Source organism: Oryzias latipes, chromosome 17, assembly GCF_002234675.1.
Source record: "Oryzias latipes chromosome 17, ASM223467v1".
In the NCBI taxonomy this organism is placed as follows: domain Eukaryota; kingdom Metazoa; phylum Chordata; class Actinopteri; order Beloniformes; family Adrianichthyidae; genus Oryzias; species Oryzias latipes.
In genome coordinates this window covers 9880526-9895315 of record NC_019875.2, presented here as the reverse complement: position 1 = coordinate 9895315, position 14790 = coordinate 9880526, and the positions used below count along the sequence as shown (strand labels likewise).

The following is a 14790-nucleotide window of genomic DNA, read 5'->3' as shown; positions in this document are numbered from 1 at the left end:
GCATTAATTGTCCACTGGGGAAAGTTGTTTTCATAGTAAAACATTTCTTCATAAGCTACAGAATTATGGTATTCATGCATATGCCTTTAGTTTGTTTTATTTTTGATAAAACATTGCATGGCGTATGTCTCAACCATTCAGAAAGCAACAAGAAATTACATTTGCGCTGAACAATTTCCCATTTCCACGTCGATTATTCCCGACATCTGTTGCTTGTCAGATGCAATTAAATAGATGGAAATAAAATGCTCCATCACAATGCGTAATGACGCACAATGGCTGATCTTGCGCTCTCAGAAGATGTGGCAAATGGAAGAATTCGGAGTGAACGCATCTTTAGACAGCAAGGAGACTTGTTGGCAAACGAGGACGAGTGGCTTATGAGCCGGTTCCGACTTCCTCTGCGGGCTTTTGGGGGGGTGTCACCCAGTGCATCTGGCGCGTCGGTGTCCCCCTGCGCCTCAGTCACCACTCCACTTAAAAGGGATTCCCCAATTATTGCCGCCAGTCTCTCATCAGGAGGGGTCAGCTCCGGTGTCCCCCCCCCACACACACACACACCCGTGGCAGACACGGGTGTGTGTGTGTGTGTGGGGGGGGGTTCAGCGCTAGACGTTTTTTTGCCTTGACTTTGATGTCCGACCTTTTCTTTTTTATTTCGGCCACGGTCCGAGGTTGTGAGGCTACAGCATTTACGGCGTCTGCCACAGTTTGCCACTCACGTGCCTTTTTGGCATTAGTAAGGCCACACTGTGCCCTCCAAACAACATTATTCTCCTCTTTTCCACCTCGCCAACGATAACTTCTACTTCACATTGAGTGAAGTTACGTTTTTTTGATTTTCTCTCCGTGTTTGGCATGGTTTCGCAATCAATGAATATTCATTTGTGGGCGTTTCACGGACTATTTATGGGCAACTATAGGCGTGTCATGTAGCCGCAAAAGCTGCGCAGCATTTAGAATTGGTTGTGATTTATTAAGAGAAAGATGCGTAGGATGTGCGTGCGCACGGTTTTATAACTCCGAATATTTCTGTGCGTACGCACATCCTATGTTTCATCCGTACGCCACTTCTGACGCAAATCCTACGCAAAGTTTTATAAAAGAGGCCCCTGGTCCTGCGGATCAAATATGACCCACCCTACCAAAGCCCCAAAATAAGGCATCTTAGTGGAACTTTGAATTCTTTGTGCATGATGAAACAACCTGTTACTTGTGAATTCCGCTCAATAGAACTAATTTTTAATATATTTTCAGTTACACAATACAACAAAACAATCACCAGTGAACATTATTACACTCCCTTTTAATTAGATGTGCTGTCAGACTTCTGTGGTTTTCTTCAATCTAGTTTTTTTGTTGTAATTTCAGATTATTTATCACCTTGAAAAGAAACAGCCTTTCACCAGTTGTGTTTCCATTGACTTTGAAATTGCGCAAATTGGATTTGTGCTACTAAATTTGCCTAATAGAAACACAAAAAATATGAAAAAAACTCAAGTTTATGGATAAAAAGTATTTGCTTTTGGCTGAGGTGGTTTTTAAGCAGTATCAAAGTTGACATATTTAGCTAAACTGCAATGGAAACACTTATTAAATAGTCAGATAGCGATGGCCATGTGCTTCTTGCACAATGCAGGCGCCACAAGACGTTCCACACCGTCACACGCTCAAGAGTTGAGCGTGTCAGGCGGAATTGGATCTGGAATTGTTGAATTTTTATCCTTACTAATTTTTTGTTAGCATTCTGTTTAAATGGATCTCCACAAATCCACTACTTCTATTCCAGAAACTTTTAGGGTGTATTCAGACCAGCGTACCTTCATACCCGACGTCTCCTCATCACTACAGTTGCTAGCATCCTCTGAGTTAAAGCAAACGCGGCACGTCTCCTTGTCAGTAACCGCCTTGCAGCACGCCTCCGCCGTATCAAAGTAACAAGTAAAAAGTTTTGTTCCCGACATTCAAAACCGGTAATCGAGTAAAGTTTTAAGAAGTTAACTGTCCCAATAAGGACTGTAAAGCGCAGCAGCTTCATCTTTCTCTTGTTCTTTTGCCCCGCTCTCCTAGTTCCTGGCCAGTGAGAGAAGAGATCTTTAGTCACTTGGTTTTGTTTACAAGCTTTGGTCCAGAACAGAATGGTCCGCTTGATGCCGGTCTGAATACAGACGAAAAGCAAAGTCCAGGACTCGATTTTTCCAGCCTAAATACACGTCTGAAATAAAGAAAAAAAGAACAAAACTAGCATTATAGTTAGCAGCTATTGGGAAACCAAATTTTATGTTTAGGTTTTATTTCAAAATGCATTAGCTGGTGCAGAATGTGTTTGTAAATGTCATTCTTCAGTTAAATATTTGACTTCTGTTGTTTTTTCTTTTTGTCTCAAAGGAAGGACACCTTTGAGGTCATGGTGAGGTAGGTCGCTGCAGAAATGCTGTCAGTCGGAAGTTTTCAAATGGCGGCCCAAGAGCAACTTTGAGTCCCTCAAAGTTGAGAATTTGATGCACTAAAAGGCAACTCAAACATTTAAATACAGCATAAGTGCAGTTTGTGGAGGTCGTTTTTTTTCCCCATCTATACAGATTTATTTTGAAATTATTAAAACATACCACTTAGTTTGAACAAGTAACACGCAAAGGAGTAATAAGACAATCCCTTTTTAAGCCACTGATATAAAAATAGCATACTGCTCTCGACTTAAAACTAAACAGCAAAAATTAAGTCAAAAAGCCTTAAGATAGGAAAAAAAGTATTCTTTAAATAAGCAAAATAAATCTGCCGATCAGGTCAGAAAAATGGTCTTACCAAGGATTCTCATTTTAAGACAAAAACATTTTATGGAAGCATTTGTGTAGCATAATAAAAAATAAAAGTCAAAACCAGAAATGCTTTTTCATTTTCAAAATGAAGCTGCATTTTCTGACTCAAAATTAAAATGAAAAAGCAATCCGCCAAAATACTTTTTCCTTTTCTTCCTCAACACTGCTTATTCTGTCACTTCATTAAAATGATAAAGAAAATGGTATTTGAAATTTCATTTTCAAAAAGTTCTCTGGTATATGTGTAGCAAAATTAATTTAGAAATGTCTAATTTGACATTGCTTTTTCATTTTCATTTTGAGTCAACAAATGCAGCTCATTTTGAAAATTAAAAAGCATTTCTGTCAATCAATTTTAATTCTCAAATTGGACATTTCTAAATAAATTTTGCTACACATTTACCAGAGAACCTTTTGAAAAGGAAATGTCAAATACCATTTTGTTTATCATTTTAATGAAGTGACAGAATAAGCGCTGTTAATGACTAAAATGAAAAAGCATTTTGGCGGATTGCTTTTTGTATTTTTATTTTATTTTGAGTCATAAAATGCAGCTTCATTTTGAAACCATTACTGGTTGTGACTTTTATTTTTAATTATGCTACACAAATGCTTCCATAAATTTTAATCAGTAAGACATGTTTTCTCAAACTAAGATTATTTTGCTGTTAAAAAACTTTCTCAATAAGATTATTTTTCTTAGATTATAGAAAACAAGGGTTTGAACGGCGCTAAAATTCCATTTTTGCAGTGCACCACATTTAGAAAAACAGAAATCTTTTACATAAACAACACAGACACAGAATCCAGAGCAGTTTGATGATTTGACCGGTTTGAATTAAAGCAGGTTTTCTGCTGTTGTAGACAGAAAAAAGGGGTTAAATCTATAGATAATCTAAAATATGAATCTATATTTACATTGTTGAAAAATCACATTATAATAAGTATTTCTCTAAAAAGACAAAAAATGTGAGCAAAGACTAATCTGTCTGTACCACCCAGTTAATTAGTCATTTGATTAGTATGTACATTTGCTCTGTTTTCATTGGCCAGAATAATTCAAGTCTTTAAAATAACACCTTTGAGTTTTATAACAGTGCAATTTGAGTCACGTATGGGTGATACTTTCTTTCGGTGTCAGTTTTGGCTCCTGTAAAACCTTATCCGGGATTTTCTTATGAATCTAAAAGTCTGGGGAGGAGGCATCTTCATGCAAGCATCGTCTTCATCAGGCCAAGATCCTCATCTCTGGCTTTTAAGCCATTAGCAGTGGATGCATCAGCCTTTACCTTTGACATTTTTCATGTGAAAATAGTTACATTTTTTCATGTGGTGCATCTTTGTGTGCCTGCACAGAGTGTAATGCTGGATTTTCTATTAGATTTTTCATTCAAAACAATATAGAAAATTCAGTGTGAGAGTTAAATGTTAAATGTGAAACCTATAGGTCAGGTCCCTTAGGCTGCTATACTCACAAACACTGATCTATTTATAAAAATTCCTGTTTTTATAAATGTAATAATTTTTGTTTCAAGAATAATTTGTTGGTGTTAAATTGGACACGTGTCACATGCCCAGTGTGTTTGTAGCATCAGGCTTTTGATGAATTTCTAAATTTCTACCCAGCATGGATGTAGTTCAAAAGTTGTTTAAAAAACAAAGTGTCATTAGAAGAATCAGAAGAATGTCAGTAGATTTTTCTTTACAGAAAAATTCAAATAATGCAAATATCAGCCGATACCAATACTGCCACCGATATATATCGCACATATCTTTTGTAAACCTCTGTCAACAATGTCATTTGACCCTTCTGTGAGCCTTTGTAGCTCATTTCCAAAACATTAACTGTAAATAAAACAGAAAAGTTGACTGTGGGGCACCGCTTCCAGGACAAATGGGAATTGGTGAAATCTTTCAGTGAAACATCTAACAACTGTGTCTGCCTTATATGACTCTGGCTGTTTTTAAGGAGTTCCATCTAAAGAGAGACTACCAGACAAGACATGCTAACAATGACAAGTTAACAAGCTAACTGGGAGTCAAAGGTGGACGCAGACCAAATTCTCATTCTCTGATAAATCAATTTCCCACATGAAAAATTAATCTGTGTTGATTATAATCCATTGAGGTGTCTCTAAAACTATATTTATTTATCCAGCAGATTCCCCTGAGTTTGTCTTCTTCTCGATTTCAGCCAGAAACTGAGTTTGCTGGAGCGTGTTCGCCTTTCCAACACCAGACCGTCTGTGGGAATGGGCAAGAGGCTTATGGGAAATGCAGACTCTGTGGAGGACAGTCCATCCAAAGAGTCCAAACCTGCTGGCTTCAGCAACCGGGAACGCTTCCGCACTGCCTTCCGCATGAAGGCCTACACCCTTCGCCAGAGCTCTGAAGGTGAGAGTCCAAACCAGTTGGACCAGCACCTCCGGCTCCTCGTTTTTTTGAACGTTAAATCATTTTTACGATGTTTCATGTTGGCGCAGACGCCGGGGCGCTGGCAGACCCAGCCTTAGAGGAACGGGGCTTTCCACCGGACATCCTTATGGAGGACATGATCCCTACACTTAAGCTGGTCATCCGGGCCACCAGGTCAGCAGATGTTATTTTAAAAATAAATTTAATAAATCTGTGCTGCTCATGAAATCTGAGAGCTTTTGCTGCATGATTACTAAAAATCCAATGTGACGTTAAGAGAAGGACGATACGATTGAATCTTTGATCTGGAGTTGAAGGGGATTCCTTACACCCTGACATTACTGATGGGTATCAAACATCCCCACACAGACACATAAGAGTTAATGAGCCAGACGTAGACCTTAATGTGTTGTCCATGAGCAAAAACTACTACATGACAAGTATCAGATTACCCTGAAATGTGTCCGTCTTTGACACGTTTTCTCCACTGGATTTGGGTTGATCATTACGTATTGAAGACATTTCACGTCTTTTCCTAGAGGCTTTTATGAATCTAATGTACAAAGGTACAATCCTTGATCTGTGTGCTCCTAGAACAAAGGAACACATCAAGCTCACACCTGATTGAAGTGGGCTCACTGACTTCAGCTGGCTCCAACATGGTGGAGTCCACATCATGAAAAAATGGTACCTGAATTGAGTTAATTTGGTTGGAGCTGGAAGTGAGTCATTTTCTATCTGTAATCTAACTTTCTCTCGGTCCAGTTCTCATATACAGTCGAGTTTCACCCCTGAGTCAGGAGACCTCAACTAAACCTTTAACTTTCTTTACAATGAACAGGATCAAACTTTTTTTCCACTCCATCAAGTGATGGATTGAGACTTCTAGTCCCACTCCCACCCCAATCACCTATTTATCTATTGTAAATGCGTTCTCAGTCATCTTTTAATTATGATTATGCAGTTTTAGTCAAAATAATAATAAAAAAAAAGAAGAAGAAAAACGGTGTCTTGTTCTAGGTTTCTGTAGAGCGGCAGAAGTTCATTAGAAATTTGCCAGTTGTGGGCAGGACTTTTGGGTTGAAGTAAGCTTGTGTGCTGATATCCCATCATCCAGTTTGTTACACACTTTCCAACTAGCTTACAGCCCCTCACAACCCCAACCTAACATTACCAATAAAACAAAAATAGCAAGCAACATCGGAGCTACGCAGCCATTCAGCCTAGAGCCAGATAGCAATTCAGACGAGGACATTTATTAATTAATGGATCTTTTTTTAGTTTTGAATCTACTACTGATTCACAACGATTTGTTTAAAGGATAACTCAGAAATGCAGAAATTGCTGGTTTACATCAATCCATAAACACTTCACTACTGTAAAGTGTTGCACATCAATGCAAACTGCTTTTCTGCGCTTCAGAAACCGTTGGGATTATGTTAACTGCATAAACGGTTAAAAAGTCATGATTATTCAAAGAACGTCAACACTTGAGCTAATGCTCTGCCGTTAATGGGGTTAAAGAAGGATAATGCTCTATGTAAAGCAGACGCAGGTCCTCCATTTTTCACTTGCTTCAACTATTTCCTTCACATGTTCTCTTGACCAAATCTCTGTGTCTCAGGATCATGCAGTTCCTCTTGAACAAGAAGCGGTTTAAGGAGACTCTGAGGCCTTACGATGTCAAAGATGTGATCGAGCAGTACTCTGCTGGACACCTGGACATGCTCTGCAGGATTAAGTATCTCCAGACGAGGTGAGAAGCTGCAGCTCACAGCAGACTTTGATGGAATCAGTGCCTTCTGCCTATTAATCTAAACCTGTTTTTTAAAAGGATCGACATGATTCTTGCTCCTGGACCTCTTCTAACCCCCAAAAGCAAGAAGACTCAGAAAACACCCTTTTCTTATCCAGCCAATCAGTCGCCCAGGTGCTGCCCCCCTGATAACTTTTACACTGATGTCTGTCGTTTCTGCAGACCTGCTCACTTTGATGTCTCCTTGTTTCAGGCAGGAGTCCTACCTACCCAAAACGACTGCAATGCCAGACACTGATGACCAAAGCATGATGGGCAGATTTGTCAGGGTGGAGAGGCAGGTGAGGAATGGAATTTCAGACTGATGGTTGGGTTTACATCTTCATTCGTCCAATGCTTCCAAAGCCAGATTAACTCAACTCAAACCTGATTTGATGGGGAACTACATCCATGCTGGGTAAAAATTCAGAAATTCATCTAAAGCCTGATGCTACAAACACACCAGCCATGTGACACGTGTTCAAGAATGTGCTAAATCTGGGTTCTTGAACATGCTTTTAGCCTATGGTGTTAACAATGACAAGCAGGGAGGGGTTGCTTCTTATTTTTCTACTGTTTACTAGCGCATGTCCACCTAAAGTTGGAAGAGGTTTAGTGTGAAATGTCAAAGCGGTGTAAAACTGGTGAATCTTGCTCCAGACTTTTTCTTTCACAGCTCTGTTTCGTTAAAGAAAAGACTTGGTGTCATGGGATTCCAGCTGGGAACAAACTGGAATTATTAATATCTCCCCTCGTGATCAATTTTCAAACGGTTGGCACTCTCATTAATTAAAAGGAACGCCATACATGCGTCACTACTAAATCCATGAGTCCCTGATTAGTCAAACTTCAACTGGTGTAACTTGCATCGTTCAGTGTTTTGTACGTAGAGCCTGAAAATGGTCTTAGAAACTTGAGTAGTAACGCATGAACCGCAAAACTCTTGGACACAAGTTTAGACTTTTTATTGAATATGGTTGCTTGAACGCGGCTTTCTGGGGCGGTGTGAACATAGCATGGGGTCGTCCTTCAGTGAAAAATGTTGTAAACCTTAAGACTCATCTGCTTGAAGGCCTGACAAAGAGATAATGGTTTATTGCAGGACTGTCAAACTCATTTTAACCGAGGGCCACATCAGCATAGTGGTTGTCCTCGAAGGGCCAGATATAACTTATACATGTAACTAAATGTAATGAAAAATAAATGTAACTACTCCTTAATGTTAAATAACTCATTGTTTATTTATTATAACTTTTTAAGGTGACGATTACAGTTGCATAGAAAACACATGTTTGCTTGTTACTTTAGCATAAATCCTTTTACATTTGATTCTGTCAGGTTTGGTTATATGGACAGTGTTTAAGTCCAAATGTATAGTTGCCCAATCCGATATTTCAAGTCCAATTCCCCCTAGATATGAATAAATATACACCAATTTTTATTTTAAGAAATTAAAAACTTTTATGCTCTCGCGGGTAGAGCTGTGACGTGTCGGATTTTTTTTTATCATCGCGGTGATGAACCACCAGGGGGCGCGGTGTCGCGGTTAACCACAGCCCCCTCCCCAAAAAAAAGAACCACAAAATCCCCCGGCGGCCGCATCAGAAATAAATACAATTACAATGTAGTATTCTTTATTAACAAATAACAGTAACAACTAACTACTACCTATCTAACTAATGAACTAACTATATAGTTGTTGTAGATTGACTGTGACTGTGTGAGCGCGCTGCGTCGTGTGTAGGACTGGGAGGAGGGAGCGCGCACACATGTGTTGGGAGGAGGGAGCGCGCAGACGTGTGTTGGGGGTGCGTGTTGATTCTTCTGTCCAGTAATAAACAGAGTGCAGACACTTTGTCACCTTTTGGTAGCCATGAAGCCTGACATCCATGAAGAACGTGTTGCAGGAGGCTCCACCTTTGTTTATACAGACAAGTAACGTTGCGCTGCACAAAATAGTTCCCAAACAAAACATGTAGTGATATTCATCGAAATCTAAGTTCGCGCTCATGTTTGGTGTAACAGAGTGACTGAGAACAGTAATAAACCCCAACACAAAATCTTCCGGCGGGCAGCCGTGTCACGCACTTAAGAACGCACATAGCTTGTAACGGAAATGAATACAAGTGGAAATTAATAATTAGAACGCAGTCAATTTGTTGTATTTCCTCACGAGACGGAAACTTCTGTTGTAGAATGAGGATGTGTGCTTCTGAAAGCGCGCGCCTGTGTGTGTAAAGGGAGCCGCGTGCCACGTGCAGCAGAGGCAGCGAGAGTGCGCCGACGAGAGACAGTGACAGGTGCGGTGGGAGAGAAGGAGAGAACAGAAAGAAAGAAAGAAAGAAGGAAAGTCTGAACATTTGGCCCGCGGGCCTTGAGTTTGACACATGAGGTTTATTGTATATGTTGCCTTGTATTATCTTCTCTAAGATCTAGAGAGGAAAGTGGACACCTCAGATTCACGTGGTTCCTGGCAGCTTTAATTGACAAGAGTAATTACCGCTGCTGTAGATCTGTTTCATCAAGTGAAAATTAACCTTAATATGAGAGCTCCAGCAACACTAATATTGTCAAATGGCGTGAACCAGAAGACGGCTTGGTCAATAGTTTGAATATATTTATTTATGACAGATTTGAAGTCAGGCGTCCAAACATTGCTCTTTTAGTTTTTTTGTTTTCCGACATGTCATTAGTTCTGTTTCTGTCTCAGGTGGAAGACATGGAGAAGAAACTGGACTTCCTGGTGGACATGCACATCCAGCACACAGAACACCTACAGGTGGACTCGGCTGGCACCGCCCACATGACCCTAGAGACGTGCGGCCCTGGGGCAAATGGTGAGATCAGACGGGTGTTCCTCAACTACTCAGAGGCGTTCCCGCACATGTCGTACCAGGTGGCCATTGGGAAGGCTGGAAGGGGACGAGGGGACCAAGAATGCAGAAGGGGGGCGGGGCTGGCGAGGGGACACCCCGAGCGCCCTGCTATGGGAACCGTCCCAACTTACATAGAGCGCCCCACCGTGTTGCCCATCAGCTCCCTGCAGGACCTGTCAGCAGGGCCGGGCAGGACCACAGGGCGGCAGGGGGGCGACTCGCCGCTCTCCATGTTGTCTGTAAACCACGAGGAGCTGGAGCGCTCCCCCAGCGGGTTCAGCATCTCCGTGGACCGGGAGGGGGACGAAAGGGTTCCCACTGAGGCTGATATGGCAACGGGCGAGGTCAGCTGGACCCGTCCCAGACCCAGCTACCTGGCGGAGGGAGAGACAGACACGGACACAGACCCCTTCACGCCCAGCGGGGGGGCTCTGCCTCTCTCCTCCACTGGGGAGGGATTCTGTGATGCTGAGTGGAATGCGCCGCTGTGAGAGGTAACCTTCTGCTGGGACCTTCAGTCTCCAAAACCAAATGATGGAGTCCGAGCCAGAGCTTTTGGGGCCGCGGGAACTTTGAAATCAAAGCAGGGCTCCTCTACCGTGAAGCTGCAAGGTCTTATGGGAGATCAGGGCCCTCAGGAGGCCAGCGCAGATCTCCGCCTCCACAGAGAGCCATGGAGTCTGCCCCAGAAAACAAAGGGAATCCAGACCATTTGTAAAGTAAACTCTGTACAGCGCACTTCTCACAACAAAAAAATTGAATTTACAAAAAAAAGAACATTATTCTACATACTTATATACACCAAAAGCTTTATTGCTGCAAAGCCAACCACACTGCATGTGACGCATGCGATTTCTAGCGTAGACCCTGAAAAGTTCAGGACACCAGGAGGCAGAAGAAGGGGTTCGAACATTAACTTGCTATGCCATTTTGTAACACTTATTTTTTATATGAATACATTTTCATTGTTTATGCATGGTCAGCATGATAATGCGCCACTCTGGGGTGATGACTAGAGGGAACCAAAAGTCTCCTGTCTCTTGTTGTGTTTGTTTGTCTGCAAACTGTGTGAATGGACATGTGTGCGACAGCTTGTCAAGACCAAGAAAAGTGAACAAAACGTTTGTTCGAGCTTTTTTTTACTTTCTTCACAGTCATTTTGTAGGATGTCGGTTCTGCGGGAAAATCTGAAAGCCCCGCTGCCATGTTTGTTGACGCCACTTCAGGGATAAAAACCTGCCTGCATGTCGTCGGACTCACAAGGAGGGCTCCTTTTTTATTATCAGCACAAAATAGAGGCTTTCCATCACAAACGTACTTGCAAAATTCAGTTTGGATCAAAATGATGAGTTCATCCCTGCAGTTTAATTTATTTCAGTCAAAGTTTCCTCTTTCCGGTCAAAGTTGTTTTCTGGCTTCAGAGTCACAAAAGCTTCTGTGTTTGACCGAACGGCATCCGTCCAGCTCCTTTGAGACACTTTTTAGCAAAAATTTTAACACTTTTTTCAAACTTCTTTTTAATTTTATTTGCAAGGAAAACTTACATTTTGCATTTTTCTGAACTACTTTTTTAAAAGAGAAAATATTGAATTGAATTTCTCACAAAATAGAGCTTTTGAGAGCATAAGGAATACCTGAACACATGATGTTTTGATGAATCGGCTCTACAGAGAACCATGGACCTCAAACTGCCATAAACATACTAACGCAGAGCTTTTCTTGCCCTCAAATCAAGGCATGATTGTAATGTTAGACCCATTGACTGTAAATGGGAACTGGACTAAGACCCCCCCACATTCCAAACAGAAAGTACCTGCTGGTTCCAAGAAGCCAAAATCCCATATACCTCTATAAAGAAATAAAAAGCTAGTACTCAGTCATTCTGTTGGTCAGAAACCGTTTTATTTAAAATGTTTTTGCTAATACTAATTTCTTTTTCATATTTTTCCCTTTTTTAATTCTATTTCAATGACCAATCAGATGCCTCAGTAAAAGTATGTAGTCTACAGTCGAACGTATAAAACGTTTGACAGATTTCGTGTAGCTCGTTTTCAAGTGGTAGAAATGTGGACTTTCAAAATTTCGCCACTGATTGGTGAGAGTGTTTGCCATAAAATCTCTGACTCTGACCAGTCACTGCTTACTGACATTGTTTGGCTTCAACATATTGGGAAAGAATTGTAACTGAATTGACCTAATTTCGTTGGAGTCTGACGTAAGCCGTTTACTATGGGTAACGTCACACTCGCTCACTCCAGTATTCTTACACGGTCAATGGTCGGGTTTCAAATGGTAAGGATAATTTCTGAGAAATTAATCAGGGATTGTTAAAAGTTGGTTTACCCCTTAATTTGTTTGAATGATTGAATTATGTTTGCTTCCCCAAAAAGGAAACGTTTTCTGTGAAATTCTGGTCATTTTAAGATTTTAGGCCTTAACGACTTGAACTTTTGTCGCTGCAGCGACATGTGGGCTGAGTCTGTAACTCTGCAAGCCATTAAGATTTTTGAAAGCAGCTCAAACATGTTCTGTTGGTTGTTTGACAATGTGTTCATTTATTTTTATTTCATTTTTATTAAAAATTACAAACCTTTATTAAAATGCTAAAATACGGAGACCAAAAAGTTACTGCTAGTTTTTTTTTTGGTACGTTTATTTAATTTTAAAAACGTTCTTTGTTTTGTTCAAGTTACAAGTTATATTTTTCAAAACTCGGATGATGCATTTTTTTGGGATTCTTTTTGTTTGGATTAAAATAATTCCAAACAGTAAATAAATCACAGGTTTTTCAATTGGCTCTCAGGTTCTCAGTAGGTGCTTCTTCAGAACTCTGTGCATGAGGTAACCGCCATTGGAAATGATGAGGCTGGAACTTTCGAACTAAGTGCTCCGATGAAGCAGACGTTAAAAATGAAGCCCTCGGCCCTCCTGAAGCGATGCGAGTACTTTTTTTCCTCGCTTATCTCCCTTATCCCGGTTGAACAGTGATGCTGAATTTGAGCGCCGGAAAGTTCTGTTCTTGTCCGCCGGATCGGTACTTCTCAGTCCCTGAGTGTCGATATGTTTTTAGGTGCAATATGGGGACCTTTTCTATATTCCAATATAGCATGAATAGTTACTCATAACAAACCTAACTACTGAGTAAAATAAAATAACAGTTAGCCTTAATTTATCTATCTGGAAATGTCAAACGCTGCTCTTAGTTTATAGGCAAAAGCAAGAAATCCAAACAATGCATGCACCTTTAAATAACTGGTATTTTGTTAAAAACAGCTGACGTGCTGCTCTTGAGTGGCGTTCTCTGAGTAGTCTAAAGGTTTACATTGGAGAAGCACTGTGTGTTTGACTGGAAAAGGACTGGTGGTGAATGAAAGGGATCATCTGTTGATGTTTGTTGAATGATTTGATAGAAAAACTCAGCAAAGTCAGACCTGAACACCTACACACCACTACGTCTGTACATGCAGAATTATGCCAGACGATATCGACACCGTTCAGACTAATCCACTACTATAATAAGAAACGCATGGTCAGAGGTGATATTAGCGGAGGCTTCCACACCAAGCTTCAGCAGAGCATTTCTGATGTTCTGAATGTGGATTTTTGTCTGTTGCTTAGAAAGTTTGGACGAGTCAACAAACCTGCTGATGCACTTTTGTGTTGAAACAAAACAGTCCCCGCAGCAGTTAGAGGTTGGACTGAGCTTGGGTGGGGTTCCCTTCCTCGTATGGCAGATGTGGGACATCACTATGAATGTAGTTGATTTTTATTTTAGTTTGGTACATAAAAAACAGGAGAACTCATAAATGACACAAACACGTCCACCCTGTTTCGTCTGACTTTGAAAAACCAGATTTGTGACATAAAGATTTGGTCAAAGTTTGGTCAGATGACATAATTCAAGTTCAAAAAAGTTGAAAAAAGTGAGTTCAAGTTGAAAAAAAAAATCAATTACAGGATGAAGCCCAGAGGGGCCAAATAGGGTTATTCTGACTTAAGTCCTGGAGAAGCGTCTCTGTTTGATCTGTGATGAAGTCTCAACCCGGAAATCTGAAGCCTGGTGTGGAAGAAACCAATATTTTTAAGTGAACCCCTTATATGAATAATATCTAGTTCATTTATTCCAATAAAAATGCTCTGTGAATAAAACCTGCTCAGTTTATAAAGTTAAATGCAGACCAACACAGAAAATCTCACCATCCACTGTTGGTTTGAAAACAGAACCCATCTATTCTGAGTCCACAGTCTCGTGTCACATGCTTCTTCGTGCTTCACGCCGCCACCAACGCAGCAAAGATGACCTCTATGAAAGTAAACCATTTTCCCCTCAAGGGCAGAGCCCACAGTCTGGTTCTGCTTCTGGGAAATAGAGTTTTGAAGTATTTAGCTGCTTTGGCTCACAGCTCCATGTGGCTTCAGTTCCTTGGTCTTTGAAAACGTTGTTTACCCTTTTCCCACCACTTGTTCCTAAAGTAAAATTACACATATAAATGTTGCCATTTCCACGTCTTTGTTTTTTTCAGTTTTATCGCTCCTTGTGTCATTTTTCTTTCAACCTGCCAGACAAATTCATTTAGTTTGGTCCTCAGAAAAAAAGCCCTACCTGCATTTCTTCCATTTAAAATAGAAGAATGGCTTCCTTTAAAATGTATCTAGCAGCCACTGCACTCCAAACTACGAGAAATAATTGCACAAAAACAAATAACTGTTAAAAAGTGGTATACATTTTGAGATTATTTTTGCTTACAAATAACAAATAGTCTTCCAAAATGGTGAGTTACACTGTGAAAAAGTTATGTTAGCTGAAGCGGTTAGCTTTTAGTGCCAGATTAGCATGTATCTAACAAACTCAACCTGAGGTAAATCATAGAAATTCTACGATTTT

The 14790-nt window shown here is 40.5% G+C and overlaps 1 protein-coding gene across 1 annotated transcript in view; it reads left to right on the top strand.

The window, feature by feature from the left end:
• The window catches only part of kcnq3 (potassium voltage-gated channel subfamily Q member 3), a 108002-nt gene extending 96261 nt beyond the window's left edge, over positions 1-11741 (top strand). Inside the window, exons 10-16 of the mRNA XM_020711392.2 lie at positions 2389-2415; positions 5014-5213; positions 5303-5408; positions 6859-6990; positions 7069-7164; positions 7244-7331; positions 9740-11741. Of these exons, the coding sequence (XP_020567051.2) occupies positions 2389-2415; positions 5014-5213; positions 5303-5408; positions 6859-6990; positions 7069-7164; positions 7244-7331; positions 9740-10396 (1306 nt within the window). The 3' untranslated portion in view covers positions 10397-11741. The remainder of the gene's footprint in view (positions 1-2388; positions 2416-5013; positions 5214-5302; positions 5409-6858; positions 6991-7068; positions 7165-7243; positions 7332-9739) is intronic.
• Positions 11742-14790: the final 3049 nt, after the last annotated feature.